The sequence below is a fragment of the Manis pentadactyla genome, chromosome 4, assembly GCF_030020395.1.
Source record: "Manis pentadactyla isolate mManPen7 chromosome 4, mManPen7.hap1, whole genome shotgun sequence".
NCBI lineage: Eukaryota > Metazoa > Chordata > Mammalia > Pholidota > Manidae > Manis > Manis pentadactyla.
Window position 1 is genome coordinate 30,325,983 of NC_080022.1, and position 17,132 is coordinate 30,343,114.

Consider the following 17,132-nt stretch of genomic DNA (forward strand, 5'->3'; position numbering starts at 1 on the left):
CTTTTTGGAAACAGGAGTTTCAGAAAACTCTTGGTGGCAAACAGCCTGTGTATGATACCACAATTAGAACAGGCAGAGCCCTGAAAGAAAAGACTTTGCTTCCTGATGACACTCAGAAACTTGACAACTTACTGGGAGAAGTCAGAGACAAATGGGATACTGTTTGTGGCAAGTCTGTGGAGAGGTGAGCGTGAATGTCCTCTCCATGGGTGGGGTGGTCTATATGTTACCCCAAAACTAAGAGACTGTTCCTAGATTCCATAAATTGTTACTAAAGCTAATGCTTCAGTAACAGGTTTTATTGCATCTCATTAACTCCAATTAGTTCACTGGGAACTAAGAAATAATTAGATGAAATATGTTAAAATTCTCTCATTTTACACTTGAACCTTGCTATATTAGAGAAAGGCCCATAAAAATTCAGCCAAAAGTACTAGAAGACCAGTGACTCTAAATGTTTGTACATCACCTATTTGTAATACTAATAGCTGTCTCCCTGAGGCTCTCACTGTGTATTAGACTGTGCAAAGCGTCTACCTGTATGTGTGACTTCATTTAACCATCATAATACTGACCTGTACTGAGCAGCTACTACTGAATGTGTGCCAAACAGTACCTACTAATCATTTAATCCTCATAACAACCACTGAAGTGAGTACTATTATTCCCATTGTACAGATGCAGAAACAATCATATAAGGTTTCTTAATTCCTCCAAGGTCACTCAGCTACTAAAGCAGCTGGGCTGAGATTTGAAACTCTTCAGTTTTGTTCTATAAGTTGTACCTCTATCCAGTTGTACCCACAATGCTACACTAAGTATTACAATAGCTCTATATTACTTACACTCCAGTTTCTTAGATGAGGCGACTGAAGTTCATAGAGGTGAAGAGACAACCTGAGGTCACACAACTGATGTGGAGCAAGGAGCTGAACTCTTGACACCAGACCGTTACCAAAACCACCCCCTGTACTGGAGTGGTGTAGAGCAGTCAACACAGACCTTGGGTCATTTGGATAAGTCCATGTGTATAGCTGTTGGACTCTGAAGATGCCAGAGGGCTTCTATACCTATCTGCTGCACTACATTAATCTATTCTAGAGAGTGGTTTGATTAAAAGTATCTGGGTATCTCTTTTAGTCACTTTTTACTGTATTTCTAACCATTCCAATGTGAAAGTCCCTCTCTATGTAGAGTTCAAGCAGTATTCCCTTCCAGCAGTCAGCATTGTGGGCCATTCATAAAAGACTACTAACAATGGCAGGGTTTGTGTGCTTTTTCAGGCAGCACAAGTTGGAGGAAGCCCTCCTATTTTCAGGCCAGTTTATGGACGCTTTGCAGGCTTTGGTCGACTGGTTATACAAAGTGGAGCCACAGCTGGCTGAGGATCAGCCTGTGCACGGGGACCTTGACCTGGTCATGAACCTCATGGATGCCCATAAGGTGAGGGGCGAGGTCTGGGCTGCTTGGTGGGCAGAGCCAGTGGGTCCTCTGCCTGTGTGTGCCCTCTGTTTATGCTGACCTCCTAGGGGAGAAAGAAGTCTGCAAGAACCTGTATTTCTGCTTGTCAGAGGGGTGGCTCCTCATTCTGTGTGTGTTTAAACAAACTGTTGCTGGGATTCTTCATCAGTTACAAAGAATTTACTAAAATTGGTTTGGTTCAGATTTGGCAATGTGTAAACTTCACTTTGAGGTCCCCTCCCCCACCTTTCCTGCTTGTCTCTCTCAGTGGAGTCACAAAATGAATATAAATTCAGGAGCCCTCAAGATACCCATTTCCACTGACTCCTAAAATGAAAATGAGTGCATTTTTTAGTTATTTCTGAACCTAAACAGCCCAGCATCATGCACACCAATATTTAGTGGAACCTACACCTGTCGTTTTGAGCTGCATAATGTCCTCCAATTTTAGCACAAAGACTTCAACTTTACCTTGAAATTACATCAAATTCTTATGTGTGTGGCAAACATGTCCTTATTTAACTCCCACAATTCTGGAAATGTTCATGTAACATTATTTCCATTTTATAGATTAGGATACTGGGACTCCAGCTAAGCAACTTATCCAGAGTCACACCACTCATATTTAGAGCCACCTCTTCTAGCTGTTCTTTCTTGCACATCATCCTGCCTCCCTCTGTGCATAAAAGACACTTGACTGAAACCTACCAGAGAAAACTGAGCTAAATGATTGCTTCCTCTGTGGTTTTGCTTCTTGGATTAAAAACATTTCTCAGACAAACCAATTCTGTTTTCTAGGTTTTCCAGAAGGAACTGGGAAAGCGAACAGGAACCGTTCAGGTGCTGAAGCGGTCAGGCCGAGAGCTAATTGAGAACAGTCGCGATGACACCACGTGGGTGAAAGGGCAGCTCCAGGAATTGAGCACGCGCTGGGACACTGTGTGTAAACTCTCTGTGTCCAAGCAAAGCCGACTTGAGCAAGCCTTGAAACAGGTCAGAGACGTTTGCTGGGACAACCCTAAGGGGCAGATCTGAGCAGATTCTTCAAAGTTTCTTTATGAGTTCCAGCCAGTCTTGAAATGAATATCAGTCAAATATCGATATTCTGAATGTTCTACAAGATTTTAACACTCGTTTGTATAGAGAAATAATGAATTCAGTTCATTTTCAAAGGTTACAAATGAAAGGGGACCTCCAGGGAGCTTTCATTGGACCATTGAATGTCTGTGATGTGCTAACAAGTTCGGGCCCAGACCCTTTCCCTAGCATACTGCAGTGTCCAGGACCATGGCTGCAGAAGAGAGGTTCAGTCTCTTGTGCTTTGTTATTTCAGGCGGAAGAATTTCGGGATACAGTCCACATGCTGTTGGAGTGGCTTTCTGAAGCAGAGCAAACACTTCGTTTTCGGGGAGCACTTCCCGATGACACAGAGGCCTTGCATTCTCTCATTGACACCCATAAGGTAATTCAGCCCCACGGTAATCCAGTGACCTGTACCACCCACCATGGGGAAGGCTGCCCCACCACTAAAGGAAAGCAGCTTTTGCTTGGAAATTTCAGACCTTGTTTGCAAAGGAACCGTAATGGTTTAGCAGGAATGAGAGAAATACCAATTGTTTTTGTGACGACTTAAAGATCATTCATTCATTTTTATTAAAGTAATACATGTTGGTTGCAGACAGGTCAAACAGCATGCTAATACAGGAAGAAAAACGTGGACTATTCCACCTTGTTTACTCCTTACCTGCACACAACTTTGTTTGACTTTCCTTATGATACCAGCTTCAGGCCCTGGGGTGGCTCCCCAAGAACCTCTTGTCAAACTGCAGAATATAGTGCAATATCTGAGGCCTCAGTCAAACTGTCCTAATGAGGTGGGAAATGTTTCCTTTCTTAATTTTTGTGTTGCCCACCAGGAGATCTTAGCCTTGGTTTTGATACTGTATTTTGTTGTAATTATTTTTTAAATATTTCAGTGTTTCATAGCTGTCATTTGTCCAAGAAAATACTGTTTGTACATATTTGAATGAATAAAAACAGGATTTTTTTAAAAAGACTAATTCAGATAGGAAAAGGGTATGCTCAGCCTGGAAAAGGGGACTTACCTCTCTGTCCCTAGTCCTTGTCCTCCATAGCAGAGAAAGTCGTTCTTGTATAAACCTGTCACCGTCTCACTTCTTTTAGAACTGGAAAGAAAATGCCAGAAACACCTCAATATTGGCTGTTAGAGTTCTGTGTCAACACCCGGAGGCAAAAACACACTGAAAAGTTATTCCCCTCACAGTGTAAACTAATAGAGCTGCTAGAAATTAATCTTTAAGAGTAGATTTTCAAATAGAGTTCCAAATCATACTGTTTAGGAATTTATGAAGAAAGTGGAAGAAAAACGAGTGGATGTTAATGTTGCAGTAGCAATGGGAGAAGTCATTCTGGCCGTCTGCCATCCTGACTGCATCACTACCATCAAACACTGGATCACTATCATCCGAGCTCGCTTTGAGGAGGTAGGTTCCTGGTTTTAGAGGGAAGACAACACATGCCCACTAAAATGGTTTATAGCAATAAACATTACAGAGCTTGCCCCCCTATCCCCCAGGTAAAGACTCTTTCACTCATTGTGAATATCTCAACAAGAATTGGGTTAGCATTTTAGTAATGACTGATTTCTTGGTAATGTGCAGAAATCTGGAATAAGCTTGCTGGTGTAGTGAGTTGTTAGCTGATGGCTTCCAGTGGGCACACTGTGTGTGGTCTTTGCTCTTTCCTGAGCATTTATAATAGCATGTGCTAGACTTGCATTCAGGAGAGCTGATTTCTCATTCCAACTCTTACCCCAGCTCTGTCATTGGTGTAAGAGTGAAACCCCTTGGCTGCTGGGGTGAATTTTCCCCTAGAAAGTCGTTAGGATCAGATGAAAGGGGACTTTGAAAGCAAAGGGATGTGCTTGACTGAAGGAGGGCCGGCTTCTCTCCTGCAGGTCCTGACGTGGGCTAAACAACACCAGCAGCGTCTGGAAGCGGCCCTGTCAGAGCTGGTGGCCAATGCTGAGCTCTTGGAAGAACTGCTGGCGTGGATCCAGTGGGCTGAGACCACCCTTATTCAGCGGGACCAGGAGCCTATCCCTCAGAACATTGACCGAGTTAAAGCCCTCATTGCTGAGCATCAGGTATCTTTGTCTATCAGATCGTTGCTGGTGTTGTTCATGGGGCCTATTTCCTTTGCTCTGTGTATTTATTTTTAAATTGCTGTTTAACAGATCCCCATAGACTTAGTAGCTTAAACACACTTCCTATCTCACAGTTTCCATGGGGCACAAGTCTAGGCATGAGTCAGCTGGGTCCTTGTCTTAGGGTCTTACCAGGCTGAAGTCAAGGAGTCCACCAGCCTGCAGTTCTTGTTAGGCGCATCCCGGCTGCTGGCAGAATTCACTTCCTTGTGCTTGTAGGTTTTCTTGCTGGCTGTCTGCACTTAGAGCCCAGCCTCAGGGCTTAGCCGCACAGCACCCTCGCAGCACAGCAACCCGGGACTGGAAAGCCAGCAGACTTCACACTCTGCTCTAACAGATCGTATGTAATAAAGTGTAATCAAGGGAGTGACTGTCCCATTCTTTTCACAGGTGTTACCCACCCTAAGGGGGAGGGGATTACACAGGGCATATACACCAGGCGTGAGAATCCTGGGGCCATCTTACACATCTGCCTACCACATCCTGTTTCTGTTGACTAGCCTCTGAGCCTAGGATCCATTGACCTATCTCCACTACCCCTGGGTTCAGACAGATCTCCTGCATGAACCCGGAGGTGGACCAAGACAACACATCAGACTAAACTGAATACGGGCAAGCTCAATTGAGCTGTTCACAGTATAGTATACCCTTAAGAAGCAAATAAGGTTTTTAACTGTGACTCTTAACACAGAATATAAGCACGGATCTTGCTTAGTTATGCTCTGGGCATAGTCTTTTTAGTGCATATAATTCACCTGACCAGTGAGAACCCCTGCACTTCCTACACATTTCCCTACACTGACAACACACTCCAGAGGGGTTATCTTGTCCCTGTTCAAGGCCAGTCACTCTCCCTTCTGTTATACCCACCTTCTTGTGTCTTGAAGTTCTTCCCTTCTATTTATTTTTTGCACCAAAGCTTTTAGATGTGTCCTATCAGCCTCGTGTCCCCTGGAGTTACCCCCCAGGCTTCCCTCTCCTTGTTTCCCAGTCACACCCCACTGGCTAAATACAGTGGATGCTTTTCAGCCTTTGTCTTAGTTGACTTGTGACAAGGCTGTGTCTTCCTTCAAAAAAATCTCTTTAGACTTCTGTGTCCTTCCATCTTATTTTCCTCCCATCTGTTTTTTTTTTTTATCTTTGTATCATTAATATACAATTACATGAGCAGCATTGTGGGTACCAGATTCCCCCCAATATCAAGTCCCTACCACATACCCATTATAGTCACTGTCCATCAGCATATTAAGATGCTATAGAGTCACTACTTGTTTTCTCTGTGCTATACTGCCTTCCCCATGCCCCCAACACACATATTATGTATACTAATCATAATACCCCTTATTCCCTGTGTCCCTCCCTTCACACCCATCCTCCCCAGTCCCTTTCCCTTTGATAACTGTTTGTCCATTCTTGGGTTCTGTGAGTCTGCTACTGTTTTGTTCCTTAGTTTTCGCTTTGTTCTTATGCTCCGCAGATGAGTGAAATCATTTGGTACTTGTCTTTCTCTGCCTGGCTTATTTCATTGAGCATAATACCCTCCAGCTCCATCCATGTTGTTGCAAATGATAGGATTTGTTTTCTTCTTGTGGCTGAGTAATATTCCATTGTGTATATGTACCACATCTTCTTTATCCGTTCATCTACTGATGGACACATAGGTTGCTTCCATTTCTTGGCTATTGTAAATAGTGCTGCGATAAACATAGGGGTGCATATGTCTTTTTCAAACTGGGCTGCTGCATTCTTAGGGTAAATTCCTAGGAGTGGAATTCCTGGGTCAAATGGTATTTCTATTTTGAGTTTTTTGAGGAACCTCCACACTGCTTTCAACAATGGTTGAACTAATTTACATTCCCACCAGCCCTGTAGGAGGGTTCCCCTTTCTCCACATCCTCACCAACATTTGTTGTTGTTTGTCTTTTCAAATTTGGCCATCCTAACTGGTGTGAGGTGATATCTCAGTGTGATTTTAATTTGCATTTCTCTGATGATTAGCGATGTGGAGCATCTTTTCATGTGCCTGTTGGCAAACTAAATTTCTTCTTTGGAGACATGTCTGTTCAGATCCTCTACCCATTTTTTAATTGGATTATTTGCTTTTTGTTTGTTGAAGTGCGTGAGCTGTTTGTGTATCTTGGATGTCAACCCCTTATCGGATATGTCATTTATGAATATATTCTCCCATACTGTAGGATGCCTTTTTGTTCTACTGATGGTGTCCTTTGCTGTACAGAAGCTTTTTAGTTTGCTATAGTCCCACTTGTTCATTTCTGCTTTTGTTTCCCTTGCCCGTGGAGATATGTTCATGAAGAAGTTCCTCATGTTTATATTCAAGAGAGTTTTGCCTATGTTTTCTTCTAAGAATTTTATGGTTTCAAGACTTAACATTCAGGTCTTTGATCCATTTTGAGTTTACTTTTGTGTATGGAGTTAGACAGTAATCCAGTTTCATTCTCTTACATGTAGCTGTCCAGTTTTGCCAACACCAGCTGTTGAAGAGGCTGTCATTTCCCCATTGTATATCCATGGCTCCTTTATCATATATAATTGACCATATATGCTTGGGTTAATATCTGGACTCTCTGTTCTGTTCCACTGGTTTGTGAGTCTGTTCTTTTGCCAGTACCAAATTGTCTTGATTATTGTGGCTTTGTAGTAGAGCTTGAAGTTGGGAAGCAAGATCCCCACCCACACTTTATTCTTCCTTCTTAGGATTGCTTTGGCTATTTGGGGTCTTTTGTGGTTCCATATGAATTTTAGAACTATTTGTTCCAGTTCGTTGAAGAATGCTGTCAGTATTTTGATAAGGATTACATTGAATCTGTAGCTTGTTTTAATCAGGATGGCCATTTTGACACTATTAATTCTTCCTTCCCAAGAGCATGGGATGAATTTCTATTTATTAGTGTCCTCTTCAATTTCTCTTAAGAGTGTCTTGTAGTTTTCAGGGTATAGGTCCTTCACTTGGTTAGGTTTACTCCTAGGTATTTTATTCTTTTTGATCCAATTGTGAGTGGAATTGTTTTCCTGATTTCTCTTTCTGCTAGTTCATTGTTAGCATATAAGAATGCAACAGATTTCTGTGTGTTAATTTTATATCCTGCAACTTTGCTGAATTCAGATATTAGTTCTAGTAGTTTTGGAGTGGATTCTTTAGGGTTTTTTATGTACAATATCATGTCATCTACAAACAGTGACAGTTTGACTTCTTCCTTACCAATCTGGATGCCTTTTATTTCTTTGTGTTGTCTGATTGCTGTGGCTAGGATCTCCAGTACTATGTTGAATAACAGTGGGGAGAGTGGGCATCCTTGTCTTGTTCCCGATCTTAGAGGAAAAACTTTCAGCTTCCTTGATGTGTTGGCTGTGGGTTTGTCATATATGGCCTTTATTATGTTGAGGTACTTGCCCTCTATACTCATTTTGTTGAAAGTTTTTATAATGAATGGATGTTAAATTTTGTCAAATGCTTTTTCAGCATCTATGGAGATGATCATGTGGTTTTTGTCCTTCTTTTTGTTGATGTGGTGATGGATATTCAAATGCTGTACCATCCTTGCATCCCTGGGATGAATCCCTCTTGATCATGGTGTATGATCCTCTTGATGTATTTTTGAATTTGATTTGCTAATATTTTGTTGAGTATTTTTGCATCTATGTCCATCAGGGATTTGGTCTGTAGTTTTATTTTTTTGTGGTGTCTTTGCCTGTTTTTGGTATTAGAGTGATGCTGGCTTTATAAAATGAGTTTGGAAGTATTCCCTCCTTCTATTTTTTGGAAAACTTTAAGGAGAATGGGTATTATGTCTTCTCCAAATGTCTGATAAAATTCAGCGGTGAATCCATCTGGTCCCGGCATTTTGTTCTTGGTGGTTTTTTTATTACCAATTCAATTTCATTGCTGGTGATTGGTCTGTTTATATTTCCTGTTTCTTTCTGGGTCAGTCTTGGAAGGTTGTATTTTTCTAGAAAGTTGTCCATTTCTTCTAGGTTATCCAGTTTGTTAGCATATAGTTTTTCGTAGTATTCTCTAATAATTCTTTGTATTTCTATGGTGTCCGTTATGATTTTTCCTTTCTCATTTCTGATTCTGTTTATGTGTGTAGATTCTCTTTATTTCTTAATAAATCTGGCTAGGAGTTTATCTATTTTGTTTATTTTCTCAAAGAACCAGCTCTTGATTTCATTAATTTTTTCTATTGTTTTATTCTTCTCAATTTTATTTATTTCTTCTCTGATTTTTATTCTGTCCCTCCTTCTGCTGACTTTGGGCCTCATTTGTTGTTCTTTTCCCAGTTTCAATAATTGCAAATTTAGACTTTATTTGGGATTGTTCTTCCTTCTTTAAATGGGCCTGGATTGCTATATACTTTCCTTTTAGGACTGCCTTCACTGCATCCCACAGAAGATGGGGCATTGTGCTGTTGTTTTCATTTGTGTCCATATATTGCTTGATCTCCATTTTAATTTGGTCATTGATCCATTGATTATTTAGGAGCATGTTGTTAATCCTCCATGTGTTTGTGAGCCTTTTTGTTTTCTTTGTACAATTTATTTCTAGTTTTATACCTTTGTGATCAAGAAGTTGGTTGGTAGAATTTCAATTTTTCTGAATTTACTGAGGCTCTTTTTGTGACCTAGTATGTGCTCTATTCTGGAAAATGTTCCATATGCACTTGAGAAGAATGTGTTATCCTGCTGCTTTTGGGTATAGAGTTCTGTAGATGTCTGTTAGGTCCATCTGTTCTAATATGTTGTTCAGTGCCTCTGTGTCCTTACTTATTTTCTGACTGGTAGATCTGTACTTTGGAGTGAGTGGTGAGTTGAAGTTTCCTAAAATGAGTGCATTGCATTATATTTCCTCCTTTAATTCTGTTAATATTTGTTTCATATATGTAGGTGCTCCTGTGTTGGGTGCATATGTATTTATAATGGTTATATCCTCTTGTTGGACTGACCCCTTTATCATTATGTAATGTCCTTCTTTGTCTCGTTACTTTGTTTGTTTTGAAGTCAATTTTGTCTGATACAAGTACTGCAACACCTGCTTTTTTCTCCCTATTGTTTGCATGAAATATCTTTTCCATCCCTTCACTTTTAGTCTGTGTATGTCTTTGGTTTTGAAGTGAGTCTCTTTGAGGCCGCATATAGATAGTTCTTGCTTTTTTATCCATTCTGTAACTCTGTGTCTTTTGATTGATGCATTCAGTCCATTTACATTTAGGGTGATTATCGATAGATATGTACTTATTGCTATTGCAGGCTTTGTATTCTTGGTTACCAAAGGTCAAGGGCAGCTTCTTTACTATCTAACCATCTAACATAACTCACTTATTATGCTATTATAAACACAGTCTGATGATTCTTTATTTCTCTCCCCTCTTTTTCTTCCTTCTCCACTCTTTATATGTTAGATGTTTTGTTCTGTACTCTTTGTGTTTCCCTTGAGTGATTTTATGGAGAGCTGGTTTTATTTTGCATTTAGTTAGTATTTAGTTAGTCTACTTCCTTTGCTGTGCTTTTACTTTCTCTGGTGACAGCTATTTAGCCTTAGGCATACTTACATCTAGAGCAGTCCCTTTAAAATACACTTTATAGATGGTTTGTGGGAGGTAAATTTCCTCAACTTCAGCTTATTTGGGAATTGTTTAATCCCTCCTTCAAATTTAAATGATAATCTTGCTGGATACAGTATTCTTGGTTTGAGGCCCTTCTGTTTCATTGCAGTGAATACATCCTGCCATTCCCTTCTAGCCTGTAAGGTTTCTGCTGAGAAGTCTGATGTTAGCCTGATGGGTTTTTCTTTGTAGGTGATCTTTTTTCTCTCTCTGGCTGCTTTTAATACTCTGTCCTTGTCTTTGGTCTTTGACATTTTAATTATTATATGTCTTGGTATTGTCCTCCTTGGCACCCTTGTGTTGGGAGATCTGTGGACTTCCATGGCCTGAGAGACTATTTCCTTCCCCAGATTGGGGAAGTTTTCAACAATTATTTCTTCAAAGACACTTTGTATTCCTTTTTCTCTCTCTTCTTCTGGTACCCTTATAATGCGAATATTGTTCTGTTTGGATTGGTCACACAGTTCTCTTAATATTCTTTCTTTCATTCCTAGAGATCCTTTTATCTCTCTTTGCCTCAGCTTCTCTGTATTCCTGTTCTCTGATTTCTATTCCATTAACAGTCTCCTCCACCTCATCCAGTCTGGTCTTAAATTTTTCCATTATTTTTTCATTTCTGTTTTCTCCCTCCTGAATTCATCCCTTAGCTCTTGAATATTTCTCTGTAGCTCCATCAGCATGCTTATGACTTTTATTTTGAATTCTTTTTCAGGAAGATAGGTGATTTTAGTCTCACCAAGCCCTCTCTCTGGTGTTTGAGGGATTTGGGATTGAACCAGGTTCTTCTGCCTTTTCATGGTGATGGGAGTGGTTGCTGGCAAGTAGCGCATGTGTCAGCTGGAAGAACAAAGTCCTTTTCTGCTTTCCAGTTGCCTTGCCTATCTCCACTGTCTTTGCCGGTTAACCGCACACAGGGAGCAGCCTCTGGGTTAATTCCCTAGGCTGCTGTGGGCGGGGTGGCCCTCTGGGTGGCCTAGGACACTGGTGGGAGTTGCAGGTGAGTGGCGTGTGTTCTGCCTTGAGAACAGAGCCCCTTCGTGCCTCCCGGTCTCTCTACCCATCTCCTCTGTCTGTGCCAGTCAACCATGCCCAGGGAGCAGCCTCTGGGTTAATCCCCTAAGCTGCCTTAGACAGGGCGGCCCTTGGGATGGCCTAGGGTGCTGACAGGGGTCGCTGGTGAGTGTCGCATGTTCTGCTGCAAGAACAGAGCCTCTTTGTGCCTCCTGGACTCTGCACATGTCTCCTCTGTCTGTGCCAGTCAACTTCACGCAGAGAGCAGCCTCTGAGTTTGGGCCAGTTAGGTGCGTACAGGGAGTAGCCTCTGTGTTAAGCTGTGTGGTTGCTGTAGACGGGGCTGCTCTCTGGCTGGTCTACTGCAATGGCGGGGACAGCCAGTTTGCTCACTTGTGCGAATGGGGAGGAAGGAATGGCAGGCTGCTTATCGCTATGAGGGGTCTCAGAGTTACATTGCCAATCGAGGTTAGGGTGCCTGAAGTTCCTTAATGCTCCCAGCCTGTTGGGCTGAGTGTGCCAGGACGATTTTGTCCGCCTGTTAAACCCTTGTCCCTTTAAGACTTTTAAAGTGCCTGCTTTTTTGTCCCAGGGCAGCCGGCTATGGGAACACCTGTTCACAGTCTTAGTCTCGGATTTTGCTTTACTGCTCCTCTAATATCCAGAGCACCATGCAATGTGTGTCTGTATTCCCAGGACAGATTACTAGGGCTGGTTATTGAGCAGTCCTGTGCTTCCACTCCCTCCCCACTCTGATTCTTTTCCTCCCACCAGTGAGCTGGGGTCGGGGGAGTGCTCAGGTCCCACCAGATCACAGGTTTGTATCTTTCCCTTTTCTATGCAATGTCGGGTTCTCACAGATGTAACCTGGCTGGTGTACTGTATCTTCTGGCCACGCTTTTAGGAATAGTTGTATTTGCTGTATTTTCAAAATATATACGGTTTTGGGAGTAGATTTCTGCCACCCTACTCACTCAGCCATCTTTTCCTTCCCCGTCTGTGTGTTTCTTACCAGTTTTCTTAGTTGGTTCTTCTTCCTCTATCTGCTTATTAATGTTCCTGAAGTTCCATTCTTGACCCTTTTCTCACACTGCTGATATTTTATCCACCTACCACTTATAAAACAAAGACTTCCACATCTCTTTCCTCACTCCAGCACCATCGTTTTGGAAGTCCAGACATGCAGTAAACCAGAGGTGGTTTTGAAATTGCATTTTGTCCTTGCCTGACCCCACTGCTCCCTTCCAAGCATTCCTCTTCTCTCCTCATCCACCCAGTTACCCCACAGAGAATCCTGGGATGTGTCTGAGACACCTCCCTTTCCTGTACCACCACATCAGCCCATCACTGTGTCCTGTCTGTCCTACTTTAAAAACACCTGTTTACTCCGTCTCTCCTGCCCCAGTCAGGCCCTCACCATATTTTGCCTCAGTTACCGCAGTGGTTTCCTAACTTGTCCCCCACCATGCTCTGCCTTTTATACTGAAACCAGAACAATAGCTCTAAAACATTTAGAGATCTGATCATGACTCTTCCCTGGGTTAAAATAGCTCCTTGAAGTCAGAAGCTCTGTCTTACTCTGTCAGGGCTCCAACATCAGGTGGAGTGCCTTGCTCAATTGAAAGGAGTAAGACAACATACAAAGGCATCTGTCAGTTGGCCTGTCTATCACGGGTTTGGGCTTTGTTAGTAAGAAGTTGCCTGATTGTATCTTAGTACAAGAAAACTATAACTCTTTTTCCTATTGTTTGTTAACAGACATTTATGGAGGAGATGACTCGCAAACAGCCTGATGTAGACCGGGTCACCAAGACATACAAAAGGAAAAATATAGAGCCTACACACGCGCCTTTCATCGAGAAATCCCGCAGTGGTAGCAGTATGTTTCCAGCCCACTATGTTAGGATGCCTCATTCCTGCTAATTGAACATGAGCACTTTCTAAGTGCCTATCAAATGTTTCTGTTCCATTTTCAAAAGCTATATTGGCTTTCAACTAAAATCTTCTGAAACTCACTTCTTAGATAATAACTACTATATTCCTTTCTCTTGGATTGTATGAAATTTTGCAGTGGCTAGGCAGATTCTTTTGCAGTGGCCATTCCCTTGTTTTATCACCAGTCCACCTGTTTACATTTGGTTTGCACTCATTTAATCATAAAATAAATTAGCTCTTACAGAACCATTGCTTTCTCAGTTCAGTTGACATTTCTGCAGTTCACTAAGGTAGTACAGAATTGATTGAAGGTATGAGAAAGTACCTGTTGGCTGGGCAGAAGGATCAATAAGTATGGATAATATTTGTTGATACTTACACAGTAGTATCAGTAAGCTTTGAAATAAGTCTGCTTCCATATCTAAATACTGCCAGGTCCGTGGTTCTTCACTCAGTTACTGACTTGATATCATTATAAATATCTCCTAAGTTCATCCATATGCCAGTTTCTCTTTGTGAAATGACAAAACCAGCTTTTCTGATCTTGTGGCTATTTTTCCTTTTAGGAAAATCCTTAAGTCAGCCTACACCTCCTCCCATGCCGATTCTCTCACAATCTGAAGCAAAGAACCCACGGATCAACCAGCTCTCTGCCCGCTGGCAGCAGGTGTGGCTGTTAGCTCTGGAGCGGCAGCGCAAGCTGAACGATGCCTTGGATAGACTAGAAGAGGTAAGGCCCTGCCAAACAGCCTGCCCTGGAGGGAAGTGACCTTTTAGCAAAAGGTAAAGGGGGCCCTCTGAATATGACATGTGTGCCTTGACTTCTTCAGAAGTAGAAACAGACCAGTGTGAGCGAGGACTCTGTCCTTCAGGCGCCCTAGAAGAAAAGACACATGGGTGAGGCAGCCACTCAACAGAGTTGGCCACGGCACCTGGTTGTGGAAAGCAGACAGCCAGGCAGTCTGTGAGGGTCCAGCCTAGACCTGACCCTCCTCGGCACCTGGCCATGGTCGAGAGTCTGATTTCACAAAGTCACCTCCAGGTGTATAGCTCATCACAAAAATGACCATTGCTGAGCCCTTTATGTAAAGATACAAGCTACACAATTATGAAATAAGAGTAATTTTTTATGACCTTGTTTTTCTGTTAGTCTTCACTAGATTATTAAAAGCAAATCTATATCGAAGTACCATTAACCAGTTTAAAAAATATAGTACTACACTTCTGGTTTCTAAAACAAACCTCTAATATCTTATATTTTTTTTATTTGTGCATATCAAAGCAGCTATGCCCGGAAGTGAGTGTTCTGTGTTTTTTGTTGTTATTTCTGTAGATGAGTTGAGTTTGAAGCATATTTGGGTTTTGGCAATTTCTTTTTCCCCCATTCCTTCCAACTTTGGAGTTTGAAAGACCAGTGGGAAAACTGCTGCACTGTTAAATCATTCTGAGTCTGTATCACCAACGTACTCCAATAGCTAAACATCGCCTTGCCCACCACACAGGCCTGATGTTTTCTGCCAAAGCCAAATATTTCCCATGAAAGACAGGCAGTTTGCCACCTCTGGTGACATTCCGGAGAAACATGCTTGTGTGCAGGGTTAGCTGCTTAATGCTTTGAGCCAAAATTCAAATTATCTCATCTCAGAAAATAGTGGGAGACATGAGCCTCCTCATTTGGGCCTCTTTGTGGTCACAGTTCCTTTCAAAATCATGTAAGCGAGGAGTGCTAAGGACATCTCTTCTGAGATAGAGTCCCTTCCCTTCCGCCTAAGAGGGTGATCCTTTGAGAAAGTGCAAAGGGAAAGCAAGGCTGGCTCCACCCATTCTTGTTCTGCGTGCTCCGTATTTTCCATGGTGGTTGTTCAGTTACTGTTCCTCTTGCTGCTTCATTATACCATGGCTCATGTGAGTGACCATGGCTTTAAATGAAGGAGCCAGATTGTGCCTTCACAAGAGAGGCAGCTACAGATGCCATCGTTGGTGCCCCTCCAGAAGGCCTGCATGGCTTTACTGAATGTCTGAAAGTTCTGGTAGCTCTGGGAAGGCTGAGGACCAAAACAATAGATCTTACTGACACCTCTGATTTCTGTCTAGTTGAAGGAATTTGCCAACTTTGACTTTGATGTCTGGAGGAAAAAGTATATGCGCTGGATGAATCACAAAAAGTCTCGGGTGATGGATTTCTTCCGGCGCATTGACAAGGACCAGGATGGGAAGATAACACGTCAGGAGTTTATTGACGGCATTCTAGCATCCAGTGAGTCTAGTCACAAGTCCAAACACAGTCAAACCTGGATTCCTAACATTTACTTTGTAGGAGCAGGCAATATTATGGCTAAACAGTCTTCCTGAAGTTAAAGCTAAAGTTTTAAGGAAGAAGTATGTAGCTGCGTACTAAAATTGGTCTATCATTTTGATGGAGTAAAGAGCCTCTTTTTGCTGGGAATTTAAAAAGCAGGTCTTGTTTGACACATTGTGGTAAGCAAAGCATGTTTGAGGAATAGATAAGGGACCAGCTTTTGTGAATGATGAGGTTCTAAGTAAAATATTTGAAAAAATAATTTTTTTATTGTGTCACTTTCTGACATCTATATAGCAGCTTAAAAAGTATATGATCTTGTTTACTATTAGCGGAAGAAATAATAAAGGCATGAAGTAGTTAAACTACTTTTCAGGATCACGTCATACATCTCACAGCTGAGCTACTCAAATGGGCGGTCTGGGAAGGCCTGTCTAAGGTGAGACCTAGGTGATGAGAAAGCTCCAACCACATCAGAGTTTGAGGGAAGAGATAGAGGCAGAGGGAACAGCAGATACAAAGCACTGAGTGAACTAGAAATAGAAAGGTGAACATGGTTAGAGGGTCATGACCAAGGAGACAGTAACAGATGAAATTGGAAGGGTAGGTAGCAGCCAGTTAGTCACAGTGAAGAGATCGGATCTGATCTCTTAGTCTAGAGACAATGGGAAGAGAACAGATACCTGAGGTTTTCAGCTGAGAAAATATAATCTGATTTACATTTTAATAAATCACTCTGGCTGCTCTAAGTATTGATACTTCCTTTGGAAAGCAGTTTGTCAGGAGCTGAAGTCAGTTATCTAAACGTAGAAAAAACTTCATCCTATTCCAAATTGTCACTATTCTGAAATAACCTAAGTATCCAACAATAGTGAAGTGGACAAATAAATCTTAAGTTGGATGGTAAGTCCATGGGTCAGTGTTATGTTTATGCCTTTTGGCATATCTGAAATACTGCCTTTTGTGTGTGCACACGATTGCATGAAGTTGGAGGAGTCTGTAAGAGAAAACTCCAAAAACTTAACAGTGAGTAGTCTCTGTGTACTGTATTTTTAGGTGAGTTTTTAAATTTTCTTTATAACATTTTACATCTTAAGTTTTCTAGGTGGGGCATGTATTGCTTCTCAGAAAAAAAATAATTAGGCCATAAATGTTTTTTCTGTCAAGAAGTATTTATGTAACCTCCAACACCAAGCCCTCTTAGTTAATGTTCCAAAATGTGATTAATTTTCTCTAGAGTTCCCTACCACCAAGCTGGAGATGACTGCTGTCGCTGACATCTTTGACCGAGATGGAGATGGCTACATTGATTACTATGAATTTGTGGCCGCTCTCCATCCCAACAAGGATGCTTACCGACCAACAACTGATGCAGATAAAATTGAAGATGAGGTATGGGAAATGATTGTATTTTTTGACCACAAGTTTCTACTGTTCTGACTTTGGTTGGGTACAGTTGCCATATCAGCCCTGTGACTTGTCTGTTACAAGGTGATTATCGGAGTTCTCTTTGGGGATCCCCATTTGAATGACATCACCTCAGAGGATCTGTGGCTTAGTCTAGATGACTTCTTACTCG

The 17,132-nt window shown here is 41.8% G+C and overlaps 1 protein-coding gene across 24 annotated transcripts in view; it reads left to right on the top strand.

Moving 5' to 3' along the window:
- The window catches only part of MACF1 (microtubule actin crosslinking factor 1), a 319,261-nt gene that overhangs the window by 284,844 nt on the left and 17,285 nt on the right, over positions 1-17,132 (top strand). For all 24 annotated transcript variants that reach the window (XM_057500029.1, XM_057500035.1, XM_057500030.1 and 21 more), the window contains 10 exons: positions 15-184; positions 1,284-1,443; positions 2,260-2,454; positions 2,795-2,923; positions 3,822-3,965; positions 4,439-4,627; positions 13,078-13,198; positions 13,821-13,984; positions 15,349-15,511; positions 16,791-16,945. In XM_057500029.1, coding sequence (XP_057356012.1) covers positions 15-184; positions 1,284-1,443; positions 2,260-2,454; positions 2,795-2,923; positions 3,822-3,965; positions 4,439-4,627; positions 13,078-13,198; positions 13,821-13,984; positions 15,349-15,511; positions 16,791-16,945 — 1,590 coding nt within the window. The remainder of the gene's footprint in view (positions 1-14; positions 185-1,283; positions 1,444-2,259; positions 2,455-2,794; positions 2,924-3,821; positions 3,966-4,438; positions 4,628-13,077; positions 13,199-13,820; positions 13,985-15,348; positions 15,512-16,790; positions 16,946-17,132) is intronic.